General features: G+C 45.3%; 3 protein-coding genes across 3 annotated transcripts; 2 read left to right on the forward strand and 1 right to left on the reverse strand.

Moving 5' to 3' along the window:
* The first annotated feature begins 7,195 nt into the window (after window positions 1-7,195).
* On the forward strand, window positions 7,196-7,878 carry LOC127226024 (serine/arginine-rich splicing factor 3-like). The gene has a single exon (XM_051189801.1). It carries the CDS (start codon window positions 7,196-7,198, stop codon window positions 7,688-7,690), a length of 495 nt encoding a protein of 164 aa, XP_051045758.1. The 3' UTR covers window positions 7,691-7,878.
* Window positions 7,879-9,575: 1,697 nt separating this feature from the next.
* On the forward strand, window positions 9,576-10,708 carry LOC127226023 (testis-specific H1 histone). Its single transcript, XM_051189799.1, has one exon. It carries the CDS (start codon window positions 9,651-9,653, stop codon window positions 10,620-10,622), a length of 972 nt encoding a protein of 323 aa, XP_051045756.1. The 5' UTR covers window positions 9,576-9,650; the 3' UTR covers window positions 10,623-10,708.
* Window positions 10,709-17,010: 6,302 nt separating this feature from the next.
* On the reverse strand, window positions 17,011-24,203 carry Znf641 (zinc finger protein 641). The gene is made up of 6 exons (XM_051189802.1): window positions 24,062-24,203; window positions 21,521-21,726; window positions 20,582-20,673; window positions 19,254-19,383; window positions 18,571-18,684; window positions 17,011-17,772 (listed from the first exon to the last, which is right to left on the reverse strand). The coding sequence occupies exons 2-6, from the start codon at window positions 21,699-21,701 to the stop codon at window positions 17,018-17,020; spliced, it is 1,272 nt and encodes a 423-aa protein (XP_051045759.1). The 5' UTR covers window positions 21,702-21,726; window positions 24,062-24,203; the 3' UTR covers window positions 17,011-17,017.
* Between the last annotated feature and the right edge of the window lie 2,268 nt (window positions 24,204-26,471).

Here is a 26,471-nt window from a genome sequence, read left to right on the forward strand (position 1 = left end):
AATCTCATTATAGGGGAAGGCACTTAAGATAGCCTCTTCCCTATTGCTTGGATTCTTAGTTGGGGTCATCCTAGTTATTTCTGGACATTTCTCTAGTTCCAGATTTCTCTCTAAATCAATAATGGCTCCCTCTATTATGGTATCTCTTTTCTTGCTCTCCTCTATTCTTCCCCCGACTCAGTCTTCCTGATCCCTCATGTCTTCCTCACCCTCGTCTTTTCCCCTTCTCTTTTTCCTAACTCTCTCCTCTCCTATATGCTCCCAATTTTCTCAGGAGATCTTGTCCCTTTCCACTTCTCCAGGAGACCATGTATGACTCTCTTAGGGTCCTCCTTGTTTCTTAGCTTCATAGTGGTGTGAACTGTAGGCTGGTAATCCTTTACTCTATGTCTAACATCCATATATGAGTGAGTACATACCATGTTTGTCTTTTTGTGACTCACTGAGGATGGTTTCTTCTAGTTCTATCCATTTGCCTTTGAATTTCAAGATTCCATTGGTTGTTTCCACAGAGTAATACTCCATGTTGTAAATGTACCACATTTTCTGTATCCATTCTTTGATTGAGGGGCATCTAGGTTGTTTCCAGGTTCTGGCTATTACAAAAAATAATGCTGCTATGAACATAGTTGAACAGATGCCCTTGTTGTATGAATGTGCATCCTTTGGGTATATGCCTAAGAGTGGAATTGCTGGATCTTGAGATAGACTGATTCCCATTTTCCTAAGGAACTGCAGTACTGATTTCTAAAGTGGCTGTGCAAGTTTGCACTCCCACCAGCAATAGAGAGTGTTTCCCTTTCTCCATATCCTCTCCAGCAAAAGCTATCACTGCTGTTTTTAGTTTAGCTATTCTTACAAGAATAAGCTGGTATCTCAGAGTTGTTTTGACTTGCATTTCCCTGATGGCTAAGGCTATTGAGCACTTTCTTAACCGTCTTTCAGCCATTTTGGATTCCTTTATTGAAAATTTTCCATTTAGTTCTGTATCCTCTGTACCCCACTTTTTAAAATTTTTTTATTATTTACTTTCTTATTTTACATATCAATCCCAGTTCCCTCCCTCCCGTGCCTCCCACCTCCCCTCCCATCCCATTCCTCCCTCCCCCCACTCCACAGGGAGGGTGATGCCTTCCAGGAGGGATAATCAAAATCTGTCAAGTCATTTGGAGTAGGGGCTAGGCCCTCCCTCCTGCCTCTAGGATAAAGGAGTATCCCTCCATGGGGAATGTGCTCCCAAAGTCCTTTCATGTACCAGGGATACATCTGGTTCCACTGTCAGAGGTCTCTTAGACTGCCCAGGCCTTCTAACTGAGACTCATGTTCAGGGTGTACCCCACTTTTTAATTGGATCGTTTGGTTTTTGGTGATTAGCTTCTTGAGTTCTTTGTATATGTTAGAAATCATCCCTCTGTCAGATGTGGGGTTAGTGAAGATCTTTTCCCAGTCTGTGGGCAGCTGTTTTGTTCACTATGTCCTTTGCTTTACAGAAGCTTTTCAGTTTCAGGAGGTCCCATTTATTAATTGTAGATTTCAGTGTCTCCTATAGCAGTTCATTCAAAGGTATGTCCTACTTTCCCTTCTAAGAGGTTCAATGTGGCTGGATTTATGTTGAGGACTTTGATCCATTGGACTTCAGTTTTGTGCATGGTGATAGTTATGGATCTATCTGCAGGCTTCTACACACCATCATCCAGTTATGCCAGTACCATTTGTTGAAGATGCTTTCTTTTTTCTATTGTATAATTTTAGTTTCTTTGTAAAAATCAGGTGTGTGGGTTAATATCAAGATTTTCAATTTGATTCCATTGGTCTACCTGTCTATTTTTGTGCCAATACCAAGCTGTTTTCAGGACTATAGCTCTATAGTAGAGCTTGAAGTCAGGGATGGTGATGCCTCCTGAAGTTTCTTTATTGTACAGGGTTGTTTTGGCTATCCTGGGTCTTTTGATTTTGCATACAAAGTTGAGTATTGTTCTTTCAAGGTCAGTGAAGAATTGTGCTAGGATTTTGATGGGGATTCCATTGAATCTGTAGATTGTTTTTTGGCAAGGTTGCCATTTTTACTATGTTGATCCTACCTATCCAAGAACATGGGAGATCTTTCCATTTTCTGGTATCTTCTTTAATTTCTTTTTTTAAAGACTCAAAGTTCTTATTATACAGGTCTTTCACTTGGTTTGTTAGTGTTACCCCAAGTTATTTTACATTGTTTGTGGCTATTGTAAAGGATGGCATTTCTCTGATTTCTTTCTCAGTCCCTTTATCATCTGTATATAGCAGGGCTACTGATTTTTTTTTTTTTTAGTTAATCTTGTATCCTGCCACTTTGATGAAGGTTATCAGCTGTAGGTCTTTTTCCTTTGCTGCTTTTAATGTTGTTTATTATTCTGTATGTTTGGTGTTTTGAATGTTATGTGGCGAGGGAACTTTTACTTGTGTTCCAGTCTATTTGGTGTTCTGTAAGCTTCTTGTACTTTTATTGACATGTCTTTCTTTAGGTTGGGAAGGTTTTCTTCTATGATTTTGTTGAATATGTTTTCTGCACCTTTTAGGTGGGTTTCTTTATCTTCTTCTATACCTTTTATTCTTAGGTTTGGCCTTTTCACAGTGTCCCATATTTCCTGGTTATTTTGTGTTAGGGATTTGTTGGACTTAATATTTTCTTTGGTGGATGAATCTATTTCTATTAGTGTATCTTCAATGCCTGAGAGTCTCTTTTCCATCTCTTGTATTCTGTTGGTTATGCTTGCATCTGTAGGAGCTGATCATTTACACAGCTTTCCTATTTCCAGCATTCCCTCAGACTGTGGTTTTTCTTTTTTCTTTTTTCTTTTCTCATTGTCTCTGTTTCAGATTTCAAGCCTTGTACTGTTTGAATTGTTTCCTTCACTTGTTTGGTTGTTTTTTTCCTTGGCTTTTCTTGTTTCTTTAAGAGATTTGTTTATTTCTTGCAGTTTTTGGTTTGTCTGTTCCTCCATTTCTTTCTTTCTTTCTTCCTTCTTTTCTTTCTTTCTTTTGGTTTTCCTTCCATTTCTTTGAGGGATTATCTCATTTCCTCTTTGAGGGTCTGTATCATCTCCATAAAGTTGTTTTTATGGTCATTTGTAGTGATATCCACCTGCCTGCACCTGTTGCACTGAAAATGCCCATTGGGGATAGAGATGGGAGGCATGTTGGGGAAGAAGAATTAGGTCTGGGGTCAGGAACCCCAGAGCTCCTCTTGCTTCCTGGACAGAGAGCATCCGGATCATCCTTGGGACTGGAACCTGCTGGTTCATCTGCCTATGTTGTAAGTTATTTCTCCCTGAATAAACATCTATTCAGCCTGATTTCCTCAATCCTTATTTTTCCATGATAGTCATTCTCTTCTGCTTCTTCTATGTTGGGATGTTCAGGTCTTCCTATTGTGGAGTCCCTAGACTCTGGTGGCATCATGTTTACCTTTTTTAAATATATATTATTTTTTCTTATTTTACATATCAAGCCAAGTTCCCTCTCCCCCCTCCTTCCCTCCCTCCCTTACATGCCCCCTGACCCCCTTCCCATCCCATTCCCCACCAACTCCACAGAGAGGGTGATGCCTTCCAGGAGGGATAATCAAAATCTGTCAAGTCATTTGGAGTAGGGTCTAGGCCCTCCCTCCTGTCTCTAGGCTAAGGGAGTATCCCTCCATGGGGAATGTGCTCCCAAAGTCCTTTCATGCACCAGGGGTACATCCTGGTTCTACTGTCAGAGGTCTCTTAGACTGCCCAGGCCTTCTAACTGAGACCTACAATCAGGGGGTCTGAGTCAGTCCAATACTGGTTTCCAAGCTGTCAGTCTGGGGGTCCATTAGCTCCCCCTTGTTCAGGTCAGCTGTCTCTGTGGGTTTCTGTAGCCTGGTCTTGCAATCTAGATACCTCTCAATTGAGGAATGGATAATGAAGATGTGGTACATTTACACAATGGAATACTACTCAGAGGTGGTGGTGGTGGGGGGACAATGGAATCTTGAAATTCGCAGGCAAATGGATGGAACTTGAAGAAACCATCCTGAGTGAGGTAACCCAGTCACAAAAAGAGGAACATGATATGTACTCACTCATATATGGATCTTAGACCGCCTCAATTCACACTGCCAGAGAAATAAGATACAATGAGGAACCTAAGAGAGTCATACTAGGTCCCTCACAGGAATGGAAAGGAGCAAGATCTTCTGAGTATGTTGGGAGGGGGGCAGTGAGTGGAGAGGGAGTTAGGAGAAAGAGAAGGGGAGGAGAGAAGAATACGTGGGACCAGGAAGATTGAGCCGGGGGACGGATGGATGAGAGTGAAAAAAGGAGATATCATAGAGGGAGCCAGTATAGGTTTGAATAAACTGACTCTAGAAATGTCCAGAGACCAACAAGGATGGCTCCAACTAACAATCCGAGCAACAGAGGAAAGGCTACCTTAAATGCCCTTTCCTGATAATGAGATTGATAACTTATATGCCATCACAGAGCCCTCATCTAGTAGCTGATGGAAACAGAAGCAGACACCCACAGCTAAACACTGAGCTGAACTCCTGGAATCCAGTTTCAGAGAGGGAGGAGTGATAAGAAAAGGGGTCAAGACCAGGCTACAGAAACCCATATTGATCTTTCTGTTATCAAATGTGTTCTTATACTGTCATCTTCCCATCCCTTCTTCCAGCGGGTTGGCATGGTCTCTCCTTCTCCTGGTGGGTACAGGTCCAAAATTCTCTTCCAGTAGGTGTAAGCAGGTCCAATGCTCTGATGGTTCTCCTCTTCCTGTGGATGGAGGTGGGACTGGCACCTTGAAGTCAGCAGACTCTGGATGGCCTGGTCTATCAGGACTGGTTCCCCTGTGCACAGTCCCTAGGCCTCTGTGTTTTGCTTGTGTTATTGAGTGTTTTTTTTTTTTGTTTTGTTTTGTTTTGTTTATAACACTTGAAGGAAAAACATTTATAAAACACTCCTAAATATGAATGGTGTATTACATAGTGCAAATTCAGGGGACTGTTTTCTTGCAATTTCAGTATTTCCATTCTCTCCTTAATAAATATGAAATTCTTTCGAAACTAAGAACATTTTTATTATATTTTGTTTTGTTTTGTTGTTTTGAGGTAGAGTCTCACTGTGTAACCCTGACTGTCCTGGAACATGGTATGTGAATCAAGCTGTCTTCAAACTCACAGAGATACACACACACACCCTGCAGTAGCCTGCATCATGACAGCAGGCACTAATCCAGATTGGCAAAGTTGACTACAAGATTTTCATGTGTGTCATGTGCTTTGGTCCCTCATAGAGGGTTGGACATCATGTGAATTACCAAATCCTGGTATGTCAGAAAGAGTCTGGGTTTGGTGATTTTTTTTTTAAAACTATAAGATATGCTCAGAGGCAGCAAGAGAATATATTTGTTATTTTTCTACCTTGACTGATTTAGATCTTTCCCAGCTCATCCAATGTGTAAGTTTTTTTTTTTAATCTAACTTTGTTTTTCTCTTGGGAGAATGTCCCTGTATGTTTGTGTTCACTGAATGTGTGTGGAGAAGGACATCAGAAGCCATCTACTCTTCCAACATGCTGAGGTCTTGGGATTTTTAGAAAGATACTTAATATTTCAGATAATTGGTTCTCCTTATACAGAAGATAGTTTTAATAATACCCTTGAGACTTTGTTGGTGTGATAATTATGATAAATGTCAAAACCCACTTGGAGATTTGTCAGTTCAGAGCAGGAATCATGTCTGACTTGTCAAATGCCTGATTCTCAATCAGAACAGTGCCTATCAGTACACATATGGAGTCAAATTAATATCAGCAAATATATAAACACAGAGCCCTTGAGATAAAACATTACCTCTCAAAAGGCAGGCTACCACACTAGCCATGAAAGAAATGTAAATTAAAACTACATGGAGATTCTGCCTCACTCCAGTCAGAGTAGCAGTCATTAAAGACTCAAATAATTAGAAATGCTGGCAAAGATATGGACAAAAAGACAAACAAAAAACCTACATATGCTGTTGACAGATGCTGTGGAAATTAGTTTGGAGATCTGTCAAAAATTAAACTTGTCACAAGAATCTCCTATGCAAAGATATATATCAGTGACAATTCACAATAGGTAAGATCTGGAACCAAACTAGATGTCCATCAAAATGGTTAAGAAAAATGTGGTATGTATACACAATGGAATATTTTCAACTACCAAGAAGACGGGGTTATGTTGTTTGCAGGAAACTGTATGTATTTGGAAAACATTAAAATGAGCAAATTACACCTGTCTCAAAAAAGACAAATATCAAATGTTATGTTTGTATACTGTGTGAAGATGTGTCATGTGACTGGTTTAATAGAAAGCTAAATGGCCAATAGCTAGACAGAGAGAATAGGTGGGACTTCTGCGCAGAGAGAGGAAGTGGGGATAAATCTAGGCATCAGAGGAGACACCAGGACACAGAATAAATAGGAGGGTACAGAATGAAAGAAAGGTAAAAAGCCACATGGTAGGACATAGACTTAAAACATATGAACTAAATTAAGATATAAGAGCTAGTTAGGAAAAATCCTAGGCTATAGGTCAAGCTTTTATACTTAATAAGTCTCCATGTCATTATTTTGTGGTAATGTTTTGTTTGTGCTTTAACAAGTAAAGCTTGCTTGAAGATCAGAGTGCAGAGATAACCACTAGTTAGCCACAGAGGCCGGGCAGTTGGTGGCACACGCCTTTAATCCCAGCACTAGGGAGATAGAGACAGGAGTGATATGGCTGGGTGTAAGAGGAGTATAAGGTGGGAGGAGACAGGAGCTCATTGTATTCAGCCTGAGGTTTCATAGAGACAGCATTTGGTCTGAGGATTCATAGGGACAGGATTGCCCATTTGGTTTGAGGATTCAGTGGAGATAAGAACTAGTGGCTGGGTGCTCTGCTTCTCTGATCCTCAAGAAAGATTTATTTGTTAAAGCACAAACAAAATATTACCACATTATTTGGGAACTGATTGGCAGGACAGAGAAAGACTTGTTACTTGTTTCTATATAAAGTGTGGTTCCCAGATTTTATATAGAAGCAGAGGCCATGGCCATTTCGTGGACGCCAGGGAACGGAGAACATCTGCTAAAGCAGATCCTGAAGTGCGCGGGTGGGCCTGATGGAGTGTTGGGGTTTGAACCTCGGTGTTTGAACCCAGGATCTCGAAATGAATCGTGATTCCTATCTACTAGATTGTAAGGTGTATGTAGGTAATCTTGGAAACAATGGGAACAAGACTGAACTAGAGTGGGCTTTTGGCTATTATGGACCACTTCGAAGTGTGTGGGTTGCTTGGAACCCTCCTGGCTTTGCTTTTGTTGAATTTGAGGATCCCCGAGATGCAGCTGATGCTGTCCGAGAGCTGGATGGAAGAACACTATGTGGCTGTCGTGTGAGAGTGGAACTGTCGAATGGTGAAAAAAGAAGTCGCAATCGTGGCCCGCCGCCCTCTTGGGGCCGTCGCCCTCGAGATGATTATCAAAGGAGAAGTCCTCCACCTCGGCGAAGATCTCCAAGAAGGAGAAGCTTCTCTCGAAGCCGGAGCAGGTCACTTTCTAGAGATAGGAGAAGAGAAAGGTCTCTGTCTCTGGAGAGAAACCACAAGCCATCTTGGTCTTTCTCTAGGTCTCGTAGCCGATCTAGGTCAAATGAAAGGAAATAGAAGACCAGCTTGCTAAAGAAGTGGTATACAGGAAATAACTTCATTTGACAGGAGTATGTACAGGAATTTCAAGTTTTGTTTGAGACTTCATAATCTTGGTGCATTTTTAAGATGTTTTAGCTGTTCAAATTTGCTTTGAACTTTAGTTTTTCATAGACTGAAATAAACCTAGATCCTGCCCAGTTAAAGTGTGATGTGCTAATGATACAGAAACCACTGGTGGAAATGGAATAAAGCTCTAGTTTGTCTAGTAGCTGGGATATGGTGTGGAGCTGTGGGTAAAATGATAGGTAGTCTTTAAAAGCTGTTAGTGAACACCAGCTATCAGGTAAAGGATGGGAACCGCACCCTGAAGGCTTTCAGAGGTTCCTTACTGATTGCTATATATGGACGCATAGCTGCAACATTCTTTATTTGGAAATGGAAGACTTTAAGTTACCAGTGTCCTATCAGTGTAAGGGTACATTGTAGAGCTGAACCTTTGAGTTACTGTGCAAGATTTCTTTTTCATGCTGTCATTTGTAATATGTTTGTGAGAATCCTTGGGATTAAAGTTTTGGTTACAAATTGTTGTTTAAAAAAAAAAGAAGAAGAAGAAGAAGAAGCAGAGGCCATAGAGAGGAGCTGCTTGCTTTACTGACTTGCTTAACATGGCTTGTTCAGCCTGCTTTTCCATGGAACCCAAGACCATCAGCCCAGGGATGGCACCACCCACCACGGGTTGGACCCTCCCCCTTGATCACTGTAGTAGTTTGAGTGTAATTACCCTTATGCCAGGGAGAGGCATTACTGGGAGATGTGGCTTTCTTGGAGTAGGTAGGGCTTTGAGGTCTCATATATGCTCAAGTCCTGCCCAGTATCTCAGTTCACTTCCTGTTGCCTGCAGGATCAAGAAGTAGCTCCTTCTCCCCTCTCAGTTCCTTCTCCAGCACCATGTCTTCCTGCATGCTGTCATGTCCCACCATGATAATGACTAAACCTCTTGAACTGTAAGCCACCCAATTATTTTCCTTTATAAGAGTTGCCATGGTCATCGTTTATTCACAGCACTAAGACAATCACTAAGTGAGAAAATGCCTTACAGCTGGGTTTCATGGGAGGCATTTCTTCAACTGAGGCGCCTTCCTTTCTGAAGACTCTAGCTTGTGTCAAGTTGACATAAAATGAGCCAGTAGAGTAACACACATAAGCAGAAACTCTTAGGGGCTATTTCGTCATTGTGAAGCTTCTGGTTTGGTTTTCAGTTGGGGTTTTAGCTTGAGGTGTTGAGCCACATCCTCTGTGTTAGAGCAGCAGTCTGGGTTTAATATGTACATATGTCTCCTGACCAAAATCCAAGGTGTTTTCTTTCTCAAAACTTATTACATGCATTGTACCCTACATACCAAATTAAGCACAAAAAGGTGTAGGATTACAGAAATAATTGCAGTTGTGGTAATTAAGAAGTGATTTAAAGAACTTCAGTTGGGGGGGGGAGGACTTTTAGCAAGAACTTGAAAAGCAAAGTTTGTCTAGGCAGGGAAAAAAGTAGAGAGTAGATAGGCAATCCAAGAAAGTGTTTTCTGGGGATTTGAAACCTGGTTAGTTCTGGCCCACTGTTCTACTGGCAGGAGCCCCTCCCTTACTTTTAACAGACATCCTATTGTTTGCTTGGCGTGGGTTGGGGGCAGCTCCTCTTTCCTTGGGTGGGTGCTAGCACAGCCCCAGAAAGATAATGGACTCCAGGAGGAACAGGCCCAGAACAAACCCCTACAGGCGAGGGAACCGCGGATGGTGAAGAACTGGGGTGGCACAGAGGTCACAGAGGGTCAGTCTGCGGGTGGGCAGCGTCTGCCCTCACACCGAGCTCGAGCACGGGGGCCGGGGCCCCCCTTTGTGACGTGGACACCCCAGAGCCTCACACTTTGTGAGGCCTGAGGTCAGACCAAAGCAGGTGGCCCCGCGAAGGGGAAGCGGGCCCATGGCTGAGGCGGCCCAGCCCAATGAGGAATCCCAAGGCACAGAAGTTACGATCCAGATCCAGCAGCCTACAGAGAGAGCCCTGAGGACACCAGCCAGGGGGGGCCCGCGCTCGGTGCTCAGAGTGTCCCAGCTGCTGCTCAGGGCCATTGCAGGCCACCGGAGGCTGACTCTGGCAGCGCTCAAGAAGGAGCTGGGAAATGCTGGCTACGAAGTGCGCCGAAAGATCAACCGCAATGTCGGGGAATCCACCAGGCCTGAGAAGGGCACACTCCTGCGGGTCAGTGGCAGCGATGCCGCTGGCTACTTCAGGGTCTGGAAGGTTCCAAAGCCTAGGAGAAAGGTGGGACGGTCCCGGCTGGCGCTGGGCTGCCGCTCTTCAAGGAAGACCCTGCTCCGATCCCCCAGACCTCGCAGGCCTCGTTCACGTCGCAAGGCAGCCAAGAAGGCCAGAGAAGTCTGGAGACGCAAGGCTAGGGCTTTGAAGGCAAAGTCCAGGAGTTCCAGATCAAGAGCCAGGTCAAGAGGCAGGTCAAGGACCAGGTCAAGGGCCAGTTCAAGGGCTAGAACTAGAGCCATGGATCAGGTGTGCGCCAGGGCCAAGGAACAGGCTTGTGCCAGAACCAGGGAACAGGCTCGTGCCAGGACAAGGGCACAGGTGTGTGTCAAGGGCCAGGACCAGGAGTGTGCCAAGGCCAGGGAACAGGCACGTATGGAAGCCAGGGTCAGGGCCATGGATAATAGCAGAGTATGGCCTTCAAAGGAAGACACCAGGCCTCGATCTAAAGATGAGAGGAGGCCAAGCTTGAAATTTAGGGACGAGAAGAGGCAGGAACCTGAGAAGCTGGTCAAACGAACCATCCAGAAGCCAGCTGTGACCAAAGCTGACAGTGCTTCTTCCAGCGGACAAGGAAAGGCACGCATAAAGTCTTCTACCAAATGTGTCGGTTCCGGGTGCACAGGGAATCCCTAATGCCAGAGCCCTTTCTCGGGGCTCTGTTTCCTTTCCAGACAGGCTCCAAGGAGAGCAGTTCTCATTCATTGAAGCTATTTACAAGACCTTCCTGTGTCTGTGTTTCTTCTTGCTCGCCACTGGAAGGGCAAAGGGTGGGTGTTGAGGTGAGACCGGTAGCGGGAGCTTGGATGGGAGCAGGAATTGAGATTTTGTTATTCCCATGGGACCTAGCTTTGCTAGGTAAAATCATCTGGGTTGGTATTTGTGGGGTTTTTTGTTTGTTTGCTTGTTTGTTTTTTTCTTTTTGGCACTTGGTGTACATTATTTCAGTCTCTCCTGGCTTTTAAAGTTTCCGTTGAGACTAGGCTGACAACGGATTAAAGGCGGATCTTCCCACTCAAAAGATCTGGATTAGAAGAGGGTCTTCTTACTTCAGATGATTTAATTAATTTAAAAATGTTAGTGATGTGCCCGGCCACTTGGGTTATATAGTTATTTCTAGATATAGTCAAGTTGACAACCAAGAAGAGCCATCACAATGTAACTTGTGACTTTTCAAGTTTTCAGTATCCTCTCTGGGTATGTATATTTAGTGTCTTAACTGTACTTTCTCTTCTGATCTGGTCTGTTTGGTGTTCTGGGTGCTTCTTCTATACCACTGTGTTTTTCTACAATCTACAATCTGCTTATTTGTGTTCTAGTTTCTGTGTGGGTGAAGGCTGCATGTCCAGAACTCACTTCCACATATTTCAATGTCAGGGGTCTCCAATGAGCAGATTTCTCCTGTTCTCACCCTCGGGTAACACCAACATGACAAACCGCCTGCTTGAGCTGATTCATTAACGCCAACAGCCAAGCACCTGGAAACATGGAAACTGGCCGTCAGAGGACTTAATATAGGAACAACATACCAAGATCCAAAGAAGAAAAGTCAAACCTGAGGAGGTGTGAACACACATGGACGGAGGAGGCAGAGTGTCAGAACTTCAGTTATTGGTTGAAACAGGTGCCTCCAGCCAACCCAGAATTATAATGGCTGCCCTTTTTTCTCAATACCCTAACCTCTATTGGTTTAGTTTGTTTCCAAACCAATAGAGGTGTGGTGGAAAAGACAAGATTTGTTAAAAGTGTTTCTCAAGTGGTTGCAGGGAAGTGAGAATGAAAACTAGGAGACATGAGACGCCGAGGCAACCAACCAGGGGGATCCTCAGAGGTAGTAGAGGCTCAGCCCTTAAGCAGGGCTCTCGAGGAGGCTTCTTTCTATAGCATGGAGTCGCTAAGGCCCTTGGTTACACTCATGAGGTAAAGCCATTCTGTCTGCAGGCCCAGGGGCTTAGTCAGCCTCTTGAGTGCCCCGCCCCGCCCCGCCCCGCCCCGCTCAAAACAACCCGGGAGCCCTTTCTCCCTGTCCTAACCCCACCTGTGCCTGCCTCACACTTTATTTATCTTCCCCCAAAATATCTACTTTCTGTAAACTTGCCTAGAGGCCAAGTGGAGGAGGTCATCACCACCTGGGGCTCCATACACTGGACTCCCCAAGGTAGGGTGGGCACTTGCAGAATGTTTGCTCTGAGATGAGGTGGAGGGTGGGGGTGGGGTTCAAGGTCCTTGGGCCCTACCCACTCTGTCCAGCGCTGCAGCGCCCTCTGGAGCTGGCCAATGGCCCAGCAGCACATAGGGGGCTGTTTCTGAGGCTTGATTTTCCAGGGCCACTGGGAGCTGGTTGAGACTGAGACACTGTCTTCCCTTCAACAACCCTCACTTCACCCCTCAGCAATACTCTGTCATGGCTTTAAAAAAAAAAAAAATCTGGAGAGATGTATGGCGAATAGAACCTTAGAGGAGGGCACTAGATCATCCTCCTATGGCCTCTCTGCCCACCTCAAATTGAGAGTTTCCCCAAAAGGTGGAAAGTGCGTTTGGAAGGGAAGAAAAACTTGAGGAAAGAGGCAAAAGAGCTAGATCCTTCAGGTGGAGGCAAGCCTTGGGAGGGAGCTGGCGCACTGTGGGTGTGGTTTTGACTACAGTAGAGAGGAGAGGGAAGGAGATGGAGAGAGAAGGGAGGGGAAGAAGAGTAGCTGTAGTTGAGCCACGAATTTAGGGAACGGAATGGAAAGAAAGAGTTGGTCTCAGCGTAGTAGAGTTAAAGATGACACTATACAGTAGTCAAAGGGGCTCATGGGGAATCATGATCGAGTGGGATTAGCCCAGAAACTTGAGAGAGAAACTAGGTTCTCAGAGACAGAAACAGGGCAGAATAATTACCTTTTGGATGGGGTGGGATTGCTCAGGCAAACAAAATCCAACCCCAAAAAAGTGTGGAGCAGGAAGTGTACCCCTTTGGGGAAACGTTGACAAGAAAGAGGTGTGGAGCCTGGGGTGTGGACTAAAGTGTTTTTCTTTTCTTTTTTCTTGTTTTTTTTTTTTTTTTTCAGTGTGAAATAATGAGGTATTGAAATCCCCAGTCCCAGTCAATTACGGGAGCTTGGCTTTTCAGATACTGATGACTAACTCTCATTCTTTGGGATGAAGGAAAGAAATTAGGGAGACAGAACCCAGGGCAAGCCTGCTGAGTGTGAAGTTCCACTTAAAGGGTGAAGCTTGGATGAAGACTGAATCTCCAGCCAGTGGTTCTCAATTCTGGAGGGCATGCTAAAAAACTGGCCATTGGACTCAAACAACAGAGTTTGAGAGGCACAGTGTGGTAGAGCACACAAGGAAAAATAGAATTTTGCCCAGCTGAGTCTTACCTAACCCCACCGGTAGAGGGCCAGAAGGGACCTTTAGGTCTGGGGCTGAGCTCCTACTGCCCTTGGTGGGAACAGGAAGCAGTGGTTGGGAAGGGACAGGCTTTGTCCTAAACTATGGTCCCTATACCTCCCCATGAAAGCATAACATTTCTTTAGCAAGAGACAAACACTTCCACTGTGGTTTAAGATGCACAGAGCCTTGAGAAAGCAATATCCCTCAGGCTGCAGTATGCCATGTAAGGGTTCTCCAGGAGAACCAAAAGGAGCAGGCACCCAGAATAATGAGACATATTGTAAATGGGGAAAAACAATAGGCTCCTCCAGACAGACCACCTCATTTTACAGCTTTCCCAGAGAGAACACTACTACCTTTTATTTAAAGGGGCTAAAGGTTTTGGGAAAGGTGGCTCCACCTTTAAGAGCACTTGTTGCTCTGCCAGAGGACTCAGATTCCATTCCCAGAACCCACATGGTGGTTCACATCCATCCATAACAGTTCCAGAAGATCCATTGCCCACATCTGACCTCCAAGGGCATCAGACACTCAGGATGCACATATGTCCATTCAGGCAAGACACACACATACAACTTTAAAAATGTAAGGGGATAGTGTGGTCATGAGGCACAAGAGTTGAGAAGGTAAAAGTTTGAGGCTGTGGAAAGTTTCCTGGGGGGGGGGGAGAAACCAGACCTATTCACTCATTTGATGGCTGTTGCTTGTTTTATTATTTGTCCAAAGGAGGGTGGTATTGGACAGAGGTAGAAAAGATAACGATACATCAGAAACTAGCCAAAGGACTGTCCTTTTGCACAAAGCCCGAACAAGCCATAGCCTTTCAGTGGGTACTGGGATTGCACTTGTGCTCTGGAACCTCCACTTTCTGTCCCTGAAATGACTAAGACAGAAAAGGCTGGAGGTTAAATGTGGTTATCAAAGGCATAATCTGCCATCAGAAGGTGACTTCCACATGTCCTTACAGGTGTGCAAGCTGAGATGTGAGCACACTGGTTTTCCCTAAGAACACAGTACTGTGTAAGCAGACCCCAGTCATTACAGGCCTGCCTCTGTCCTCATCTCCTGATGCTGTGTACTATTTTAGTCTTTAAAATATTTCTTGAATCTTGCCTTGTAATTCTTTTTTTTTTTTTTCCGAGACAGTTTCTCTGTATTTCTTTGGAGCCTGTCTTGGAACTATCTCTGTAGACCAGGCTGGCCTCGAATTCACAGAGATCCGCCTACCTCTGCCTCCCGAGTGCTGGGACTAAAGGCTTGTGCCACCGACTCCCAGTGCCTTGTAATTCTTAACACAGGATATACAACAACCATGAGTCAGACAGAAATAAATTCCTTTTTTTTTCTTTCTTTCTTTCTTTTTTTTTTTTTTTTAAGACAGGATCTCATGACATAGCCTTGGTTGACCCAAGCTCTTCCTAAGCTCTGGGGTTCCAGGTGTGAGCCACCACAATGAACTTTCCCTCTTACTTTGACTCCATTATGGAGATTCCAGGGGCAGAACTGAGTCTACTTAATGCATATGCAAATGTGTACATTGTAAATGTCTACTTTTCTGCAAAGTAAATTCTGGTTTCCATCAGAGTCTCAGTGGATCTGTAGTCTGGAACACATTCTGTTACATAGGCCCTTGTGCAGAGCTGACTTATCTTAAATATTTGTATTCAAGTGGGAGGTTTTTCTCATCCTGTTAACACTGACTCTAAACTGATCTAGTTCCCGAGGCCTAGGGTAAGGCCTGCTCACAAAGGGCTGTCCATTTTTGCTTGATTTATGAGAATATAAGCCAGAGAAATGTCTTCCAGCTCAAGAAGGAAGGCTATTCTCAGCAGCAGGAGGGAATTAGGGGCCAGGATGTTCAAGTAAATGCCCAGTCAGCAAAATTACTCTTTCAGTTCCTCTTGAGCCCAGAGCCCAAGAGCTCTGTCTGTTTCACCCAGTTCTTCCTGAGCAGAGCCCTCATTAACTAGATTGCTGCAAATTACTTCCTCCTGCTTCTCTAGCTAATTTCAACTGTGTTGGAGAAATGAGTATCTTAGTAGGGAGAAAACACAGCATGTAAGCCATGAAGAAAAAAACACCCACTTTTATGTACTTTGCTCTTTTTACTCCCTGACTGCAAACTTCTCTTATATAGAAGTTAAGTTGTACATTGTATGATTGGTAAGGTTGTAAGATGAATACAGCCACCAAAAAGAAAATAGTGGCCAACTCACCAACCAACATACATGAGAACATCAGCAGGATCCCTAGTGCAGGTAGCTAACTTTAGAATCAAGGGTCTCAGTGTTCCTCAGAACAGGAGGAACATTATTAGGAAGCCGATTGCCCTCATCAGATGTCAACGTAAGCTGCAGCCTTTCCCTCTAAAGTTCTTTTTCCTGGTAGAATGAGATGCTCAACCACAGTTCTTCCCTTTAATGAAGCTATGAAAGTCAAACAAGAATGGTGGGAGTAACTTCTAATGCTGGGATACCTGTCCTGATTTTCTAGCATTACTTAAAACAAGACACAACTGCACTCAACATGAACACCTCTTGACATCAACAGAAAACATCGTTTCTCTTTCTGTCTCTGTGGGAAAAAATAATTTTCATTCCAGAGATTCAGACCTAGATAAACAAATCTACAACTGTCTACATCCCGGGCATACTGGGGAAAACTTTGTACACAACTTAAGCCATCATTGCACTATTCCACCGAGACTCCCATTACCACTCAGAATACCTTTAAACAAACCAAATACTCGTACCATCCCCACTAGTCTTATCCCTAGAACACAATTTCTCAAACACCTAGCTTGTACATTTTGCACTGAGCATGCAGTCTCTGAAGACTCTGCACACATGTACACAGACACCAAAACACAGAAAGAGAAGGTTCTGTTCAAGGGGACACTTTTTTCAAGGGGCCTGGATTACTTGGGGGTGCAAGGTCCATCCTTTTAACTTTGTAACCTGGTCTCTCAGGTGTGTGTGTGTGTATGTGTGTGTGCACACATAGAATGAGAGGTATAGGGAGTGAAATGTCACTATTTTTTAGAGGTAGGTGTGAGAGGCACATAATGATGGGAGAACACACAACAATGTCGGGCCCCCTTGCTTTCACAGATAAAAATGGGGACTCTGAGTGCCTGGTCATTGTCTCTTTCTTGTCTCCTCATTGCTTTTTAATCCAGTGCTCATACAAATATGTTTCCCAGAGTCACTAGTTCTGTGGGGATATGAAGTAGATACTGAAGCCAAATTGATTTAGGAAACATTGCATTAATAGACACTAAGCATTGACTGCAGCAGTCCTCAGAGCCCTTGATATATGGACATGGCCCCTTTCACTTTCCCTCTCTAGAGGGGGAATATATTAGCACACAAGGGTGATGTGTAAATATTTAGGAGCTGATACAACATAGACTCCAACCACTGAGAACAGACCTCACCCATCACTCCTGGTTCGATTGTACCCTTGACAGTGGGTTCAAGCTGAACTTTGCACTGTTGCCCAAACAACTCCATTTTTCATATGAACCAGTGAGAAATGCTCTGGCCATCGGGGTACAGGAGAGGGCAACTCTGGCAGTGTGGGCAACTCTGGCAGTGTCTGCTGGTAGCACCGGCTGAGAGATTTGACCATAGCTACAGAAGAGACAGATTTCAAAAGACAGATGTCCCTCTGTCCCAGTTGCTCCCGGGACTCTGTCCCTGGTGGGTCAGGAGGTGCCTGTCCAGGTGGTGCTTGCGGCCAAAACTCTTGTCGCATCGAGGGCAATGGAAGGGTTTCTCCCCAGTATGGGTCAGCCAGTGTCTCACGAGGTGGTGCCTCCGGCCAAAACCCTTCCCGCATTCAGAGCACACGTGACTCTTTGGCACGGGTGAGGCGTGCTGCTGTTTCTGAGCCCCAGGACTCTCTCCTATCTCCGGGCCTTTGTAGGACTTGTTTTCCGAGTGCACTCTCTGGTGGCTGGCCAGATGGGAGCTGCATCTAAAATCCTTGCCACACTCGGAACACCTGCTTGGCTTGTCATGTAGATGGGTTTTCTGGTGCCTGATCAGGTGGTGCCTTCGCCCGAAGCTCTTGTCACACTTGAGGCAGCTGTAGGGCCTCTCCCCAGTGTGTGTTTGCTGATGCCTGGTGAGGTGGGAGCCCCACACAAACTGTTTCCCGCACTGAGGGCACGTATGGGGTTTTAAGAGAGAATCCATCTCGGTGCCGCACAGAAGGTTTGAGAAGCTGTCTTCCCGAGGAAAAGGTGGACTTAGGAGCATTCCTCTGGTGCCCCTGGGCATGGACTCCCAGCTCTGATCCTGTCCTGGATTCCAGGGAACAGTATCTTCAGGCACACTGGATAGCATTCTGGGTGGTTCTGCCTCTAGCTCGGGAGTCTCGCCCTCATGTTCACTTCCATCTCCTATGGGGAAGAAAGAATACAGCCTTTAAAAGGAGAGTCCTAAAGTGGTATCCCAGCACCCAAGTCCCAGGAACGTCGTATAGTGCCAGACGCTAGCCCAGAGGTGGAACATGTGTGAAATCACAAGAGAGCGCAATAACTAGGCTCCATGGGCAAGTGAGCCAAGTTTTCATCCTTACCTTTCTAAGTCTTCATTTCTCCCATAAAACAGGACCAGTTCTCCCTCTCTCCTCTCCTCTCTCTCTCTCTCTCCTCTCAGTCCCCTCTTCCTCTCTTTCCTCTTTACCCCCCCCATAAGACTAGAATCCTTCTTTTTCAGGATAACTATATCCACTTGGTATGCACTCTGTAAGTGATACGTGCTATCATTATTTTTTACCTGCCAACATTATTTTCTCCTGTTCATCACCGCCAGCCACCATCTTTACACCTCCACACAGAGTGAGAGTGAAGGAACGAGCTGCAGTCATCACTGGCTAAGTACCAGCTGTCAGCACCATTAGATACATTTAGAAGACATGTCTACAATGACTTGGACGCTGTCCAACAACATCAATGACAACTCTTATCTGGTGCCTATTATGTGGTTTGTCGCACTTTCGCTCTCACAGTCTAACGTGTTTAACCATGAGGTCACAGGTATGGCCTACAATTCAAGCCCATACACTCCGAGGCAGAGTCTGCCCTCCACGCCTTCTGCACCCCAGCCTTACTTCTGGGGGGGGGGAAAAACTCTGTACTTTTTGGTTAGAGGCACGGTAAAGATGGCACTGCCAGAGAGTGTGTCTATGTCCTCACCTGTATATGTGACTTTCAGGATATCTCTCCCTTCTAAGTCCTGGGGGTCAGGGACCCATTGTTCTCCTCCTCCATCTAGCTGAGAAAGCATGTCCAGTTTGGGGATCGGAAACCCTGCCCATGAGAAAAGAAAACAGACACAGGCCATCTTAGCTCAACAACAATTCTGTATTAATGGACAAAGCTGCTCCCTAGATTCCTCCTCGGGATGCCAGGACCGGAGTCAGACACAAGCCTCCAGTCACTTCACTTAGACCCTCTTCCTTTTGCTAGAAAACCACACACTTTTCCCCAATGAACCAGTTCTCTTTCACTCAGATCCTCCCCGGCCCTGTCCTTTCTGGTCATGACTTTACCTTGGACCACTGTAAGTCCCACCTGCAGCACCCTGGCCTTTCCCAGGGATCCAGTTCCAGTGTCCCGTTCTCTGTTCTCTAAGAAGCCTCAAACTCCCATCCTAGATGAGCTTCAAGTTTTCACTCCATAACTTAGCATTATGTACAAAAAGATTCTTTGCTTCAACTCTTTGGGCTTAGCTCCAGTATTCTTTCTTTGGTGGGAGCTTACCTAGACAGAGCCCCTGCCAAGGAAAGTGCCCTGGGCAAGGACTATTCAACATCCCCAAGGCAGGGGTCCCATCCTCCCAGGGAACAGCCTTTTAGGAAGAGGGAGGTACTGCTTACTCAGGGAGACAACAATCCCACAATTTTCCTGCATGACATATTCTCCATAAAAGTCTGTTTGAGAGGGATCCAGGCTCCGCCACTCCTCCTGAGAGAAGCACAAGGACACATCCTTGATGGTTACCAGGCCCTGAAACAAGACAGGGGGTCTTCTGTCAGCAGCTGCTTTGATGGGAAATAAGATCTCACTATGAAGGGCTGAGATAGTCCAAGAAGGAGGGTGAGAGAGGACCCAGGAAAAACACTGCCAACAGGTCACTAGGTGAAGCCCATAGCTTTGGTAAAGAGAAAAGGAGTAAAGAAACGAGACCAGGGAGTGAGTGAGGATAATGCTACTAGAGGTTCCCGCGTGAGACTGTGAGAAGTCAGAGGCGTGACAAACACATCACTCCCTCTTTAATTACAGGTGTCTACTCAGTCTCCTCTTACCTCCTCATCCTTTCTTGCAGACTGTACCACAGCCTCCTTCCTCCACTTGACCTTGCCTTTTCTGTCAACACAACATGATATGAACAAAAACACACTTGCTTCCTGGTATGCTGATGATATCTCTTCAGGTGCAGTGGTTGAGCCCAAAGTCTGGACCCTAAGGACTGTTAGCTCTACCTCTTATTAGCAATATTATCCATACACCTTCATCTCTCTCTGCCCCAATGTTCTCAAATAAAATGGTATGATTGTGTCATTCCCGCTTACTTAGTATATATAAAGTACATAGAAAAGAGTGCGCATGACAGTGTTCTGCGAGTGTCACGACTCCCGACGCTGCTGTCTTTTCGTGGCTATTCTCTAGACTTGTGCTCTCTTTCCAGCTCTTTGCACACTTCTTTCTTCTCTTCTCTTTCCCAAAGCTCCACTGTCTACACAACCCTGTCTACTATACATTCTCCCAAGCTTCCTTAGCCCCCCCCCCCTTTTTTTCTTATTTTTTTCTGGGATTTTTTTTCTTTCTTACTTTCTTCTATTTTATTTTTTGAGATAAGTTCTCACCATGCTACACAGGCTAACCCAAAATTCTTGGGCTCTGGCAACACTTGCATTGTGCCTCAGCCTCCATAGTTACTGGAATTACAGGCGGGGGCCATCATGCCTGATTTCAGATTTTCTTCTAAAAAGAAGTCAATTAGTTATTCTGAACTCCTCATCCCATCCGACAGATAATATAGCCACCCATTAAAAACCATTATACACCCCTTACAAATAGAAACTATTCCGTTGTAAGCCTACCATTAGTGTTCACAGGAACTAACAAGCCAATGGGATGTTGGCAAAGCTATAAAAGTCTAACTGTACTGACCTTGGGAGAGGACAAGGGGAGCAGAGCTCACCTGGGATCCGGCTGCAAGGAGTGCAGCTGCCATTTCCCAGTCTCCAGTGTTCCCCTCCTGGGGACCCGCAGGAACCCAGGGAGCAGACTGAGCTGATGAGGGGAGAGAGGAACTGTTAGAGATGAACTATCCATCTTTCCCAGTATGCACTGGGACCCATTTATATTCAGTCTATGCTCACTGGTAAAAAACTCAAGTGCATACATATATAGAGGCCTTCACTCAAAATGTTCTGTAAGGATTTTGTGACATTTAATTAGAATAGCTGTAGTTTGAATGAATACTGCTTGATTCTTACCAAGTAAAGTACATAATGTTGGCCGTGTTCTACAATAGTCATGAGTGTCTAGCACTTCCTGTGCTTCCCACGTCCAATACCATTAATTATGCACTTGCATCTAGGAGGAATGTCCATGTGAGAAACAGAAGCCCATTTACACAGTTTGCAAAATGCAGGCCCTCACTGTGTACTGGACAGCAGGGCCCAAGGGGAAAAGGGATGGACCTGGTACTGGATATGTTCTTCAGCTCATGGCCATTAGAGTTACTATTGTTGCCAGAGACAGGGCCATGCTATATAGCTCAGGCCGGCCTGGAACTCATGGAAATCCTCCTACTTTAGCTTCCAAGTAATGAGATTACAAATGTGAGCAATCACACCCAGCCAGGCTAGGAATTATTTTTTTCTAGATTTATTTATTTATTATATACACAGTGTTTTGCCTACACATTTCCATGCAGGCCAGAAGAAGGCACCAGATCTCATTATAGATGGTTGTGAGCCATCATGTGGTTGCTGGGAATTGAACTCAGGACCTCTGGAAGACCAACTAGTATTCTTAGCCACTGAGCCATCTCCAGGCAGGAGTTTTTAATGCCACTTTTTGAGCAGAGAATAGAAGACTTCTAGTGCTTTCTAAATGCCCCTTGTGTTCTCACCCTTCTCCTGAAGGGACAGTGGCTCTTCAAGGTCACAGTGAAGGTGCTCCAGGGGCCCCGGTGCTGTTCTCCATGGGCCCTCTTCCCGGTTTCCCCTTCCCATTTGGGGCTCTGCTCCATCCAGCTGTACATTCGTTGACCCCCATCCTGCTCCCAGGGCTGCAGTCTGTTCGGAAAGCATGTCTACAGCAAGTACAGACTGTGACCTGGAACACACCAACAGCAGCTACATAAGGGGGTGACATGCCAAAGGTCATCTCTAAGGGTAATTCCCACGGGTAAGGATGAAACAGTAAGAAGAGTCCCAGCAGAAGATGAACTCACAGAGTGTGGTGTGAGCGAAACTTTCCTGGAGAATCCAAGGAATTAACTGACTGGCCCTGCCCTGTCAAGACACTGTCCTCGTGCTATCAACAGAACATCCCTGATGACCGCAAGAGCTTCGCTTAAAGATACAATAAGAAGAATCCTGAAAACCCAGAGGCTATTTGTTGTATTTCTATTATTCAAAGTGCTGTGGACGTGCGAGAAATACAGGAAGGAATGCATTCAAAAAAGATGGATGTCTTCATACATATAGTCTACACCACAAATTACAATCTCATCAACTGATTTAGAAGCCGCCCCCACCTTGCCACGCCAGGGGGTTTGACCTGTCATGAGATCCTGTTCTCTCTTTCAGGCTGAACTGGATAACATCTCCTGTAAGAAAATCTCAGGCAAGGGGACGTATGCTCTGTCATATGCTCTGTCACTCTTAGGTGGGAAATGGGAACGGCTGTAAACATAGCAGAAAGACCAGTAACCTAGAGAGCCATAAAGGTGAGGGTTAAGTACCCAACACAGCCCTGAGAAATGGCAGGACAGGTCAGTGAGGAGCTGATGTTTAATTGGAGAATGTGGAAAAGAACAGAGCTTGGGCAAGAGATGGAAACCAGGGAAGCAGTGTTTTATTAACACAGCCTTTGTGGGGGTGGGAAGGGGGGAATCAGCAGCCCCATGGTCCGAAATGCTAAGACATACTTGTCTGACAAACACCCATCACACTGCATTATATTAAAAAAAAAAAAAAAAAAAAAAAAAAAAAAAAACGTATCCAATTTCAAGAATGGTTCAGAGAAGCAGTATTCATTCATTGGAAGAAATGCAAGTCAAGAAAAGAATAGGAAACAGCCATCAGAAAAGCTAAAAACAACAGACACAGCTTTTGCTTGCCAAGCAACAGAAGGCCCATCAGTCACACCACCTGTAAACATCTCTATGAATCAAACAGAAGAAATGGGTTTTGGTCACAAGAAAGAGATTTAGGTCATTTTTTAAAAAATCAGTCATACAGAGCATATGACCAAATTTGCACTCTGTTCTGAACATTTTTAGAATGAGACAGGTCCCGTTTGAGAATGACTGTAGGACAACTTTCTGTTTGGCAATCTATTTTTGTGATTCTTATTCAATATTCAAGTAGACAGAGTCACCAAAAATCCCCCAAGAAGGTGTCAGGATTCCCATAGCTATTTTGGCTCATGTGATCATTTAATACACCAGAAGGCTGGGAAAGGCTACAACAGACTTTTTCTTTGACAAACGATTTCTAAGCTCAATATGGCAAAACAAATTTCTCTTTCATATTTGAAGTTCAAGCATGGATTTGGGGCCTCGTGATCGCTTCCTGGACTGACACCCAGTTCAGGTGGGTTCCCTTTCAGAGACAAAGTGAAGCAGTAATAAGGAGAAACTTCAATTTTAGCTGTCTCTGAATTTCAGTCTCCATGTTCTTTTCGCTTTTAAATGCACAGGGCACCTGCTGCCCTTCTTCACCTTAAGCCTCCCTTGTTCTCTGGCTGCCTGGGCCAGCACTCCATGAGGTTTCATGTCCGGCACGGTACCTGGACACCTCTCTCAAACCCATTTTCCTATCATGTCCTGGGCAGAAAAGTCCTCCAGCTCCACAGAAGCCTTTCCGAATAGCCCATTGGGCCTGCTAGACGACGACAGAAAAATCTTTGGAAATGCTGGTAAAACCCGAGCAAAGGGAGGTGTGGATACCTGTCACCTGCCCGTATTTTCCTAATTCTGGAGCCTAGGTTCTTGGACTTTCCTTTCTGTCATTTGCTTATGTATCTGGGAGGCAGTGCACCACAGGAAGAAGTTTTTTTGCAGCTAGTTCTGTTGGACAGAGATAGGGCTGTGGTATCAAAGAGTGGTCCAAAGGCACAGGAACAAGAGTCGCCCCAGTGGCCCCGCCGCGGGTGTGGCATGGCTAGAGCTAGAGCTAGAGAGTAAGGTTTCTTCTCTCCAGGTCACAGCATCCCGGGGAGGGTCAGATTTCAGAAGACTCTGAGCCTGACAGAACTGGAGCAGGCAAGCAGGGCCAGAAAACAGGTTCCTGCAAGCCTGGGCTACAGCAAGTGAGAGAAAGGGTGCCGCGGGCTCAAGTGACAGCAGCGAGACCAGGCACGAAGCATCGACGACGCCACTGCCCCCAAGGCCAGGCCGGCTTCCCCCACCCCCCTTCGCCTGCTCGCTCCCCGCCACACTCACCCCGCCTCGGCCCCTTGGTGCTGCCTCCCGCCAGGCGCGGCCGAGCCCGTGGCCCGCACAGCCAGCGACAGGCGACCGCGGCCAGCGCGGGGCGGGCACAGGAAATCCCGCCGCTTCCGGGGCTCCGCGGTGCGGGCGGGGGTGGGCGCGGTGGAGGGGACAGCTGGACCCGAGCTCAGGTCCCCGCAGCCCCGGGGTGCGCTGATCCCGGGGTCCCGCCCAAGGTCGACCACCCACCGCGCCCGGTTGGCCAAGCCCAACCGACCTGAGGAAGAGCGTGGAGACAGTGGTCTCGGAAGGACCCCTTCCTTCACGTTGGCTCCACCAAGATGGTGCTGTGTGAAGGGGGCTGTGCCTTCAGATCTGAAGAGATGTGGGTTGCCAGCATACACGCCACATTTAGAAGATTTAATTTTTTTAAATGTAATGCTTAAGCTACGTTAGGTTAAGTATATTAACCTCACAAATTATAAATGTGACCTGCGCTACATTTCTTTCAGGCATTTCTACCATAAAGCATTAAGATGGACATGGCTGGAGAAGACCAGAAAGACCTACAAAATAAATAATGGTAGGACCTGATGTGAATGATTATCGAAATCACTCGACAAAATCTTATAGCATGGACTTAAAGAATGAATGACTCAAGGAAGGGCATGCGTGACTCGCATTCCTTTAATTCTACTATCTCATTGTTAAATGCCATTCACTGTAAATACATGTTAGAAGTCAAAGAAGGAGCCCATGTAACTAGAAAAAGAGAAATTTCCAATTCTGAATTCTCACGTACCACTTCGTCAAGACACGTAGTGGGCTCAGTCTTTTTTTCACACACCCCACCACACCCCCCTAGAGAGGCATACTGAATACTGGCAGGTTCCAAAGGCGTGATGCAAACTTGAAAAAGATGGACTGACATACAAGTATTCCTTCACTATTTCAGAAAGAATTCTAAGCCTCATTTTTGTTCCCTAGCCCACTTTACCACTCCCTTGAGACTACTGTGGCCGGCCACACCTTCCTGAAAGCACTCAGAGCCTTTTTTTTTTTTTTTTTTTTTTTTTTTTATTTTAAGACTCAAATGGCCTAACAACAGTAACACATGGTTTTAGAGTAAAGCCTCCTGGGAATCCTGTTGATTTTCTTATTGCTTACCAACACCTTTACTATTTCAGATGAGCAAATGTTAAAACCCTGTGAGGCAGGGAGGCAGAGGCAGGTGGATCTCTGTGAGTTAGAGTCTAGCTTGGTCTACAAGAGTTAGTCCCAGGACATCCTCCAAAGCCACAGAGAAACCCTGTCTCGAAAAACAAAAACAAAAAGAGAGAGAGAGAACCCTGTGATATCTTTCTGTAAACAGGACTTTCTACATACTCAAGAATGTGTTCTTTTTTTCCTTTATCTCAACTTTCACCAACCTAGCTTTCTTCTATAGGATCCAACTGTGGCTCAAATTCATGGAGGGGTCATGGGGAGCAGCTGAGGTTTCGCACCATGGCAGGTTGGCCAGGACTGATGGGAGATGTCCTTCTGTATATGTTTCTCTTATTGGTTGATGAATAAAACACTGTCTAGTCAATGAAGCAGAAAGCTAGGTGGGACTAAGAGAGAAGAATTCTGGGAAAGGTAGGCAGAGGGAGGTAGCCAAATGGAATTGCCATGTAGGCCACCAAAGGAGTAACAAGTCTGGACCTTTCTCCGGTAAGCCAAGACCACATGGAAATATATAGATTAATGGAAATGGGTTAATAATCAAGACAGAGCTAACCAATAAGAAGCACAAGCCACCGGCCAACAGTTTTATAATTAAAATAAGTCTCTGTGTCTTTATTTGGGGTGGAAGCAGCTGCAAGACCAGGCTGGCAGAAGCTTTCATCAACACAGGACAACACGAAGCCTTAGTTGAAGTAGAAGCCCCAGGACTAAAAGGGGTCACAGAGAGAAGTTGAGGTTTGACACCATGTTGCAGAGTCAGAGTATCAGAAGAGAACCTAGGACAGGCTGTTGGTAGGTGCAGTGCAGTTACAGGGGAGACCCCAATATTTTGCAGGTGTCTGTACATCTCCAAGGAAAGCAGAAGCTGTGGAGTGGAGCGGGTCTGAGCCTGGGAGACAAGCTGTGTGTTCTCTGGGTGGCCACACAAACCCTTTGGAACCCAGAGGGTCATGAGTGAGTCCCTGAAGTCCGACACTGAGCTTCACACTGTTGGATTTTGGTTTTACTTTGATTTGATTGAGACTGTGTCCTCCATTCTCTGAGAATAAGAAAGCCTGTAACTTATTTTTTGATTTTTACAAGAGCCCACAATTAAAAGACTTTGGGGTTTTAGGAAGTCTTCAGAATTTCACAGAGAATTTGGATTTTTAGAGAGACTTTGGATATTTATGGAGACTGGATATTTTCAAGGAAC

This window comes from Phodopus roborovskii, unplaced genomic scaffold (assembly GCF_943737965.1).
Source record: "Phodopus roborovskii unplaced genomic scaffold, PHOROB, whole genome shotgun sequence".
NCBI lineage: Eukaryota > Metazoa > Chordata > Mammalia > Rodentia > Cricetidae > Phodopus > Phodopus roborovskii.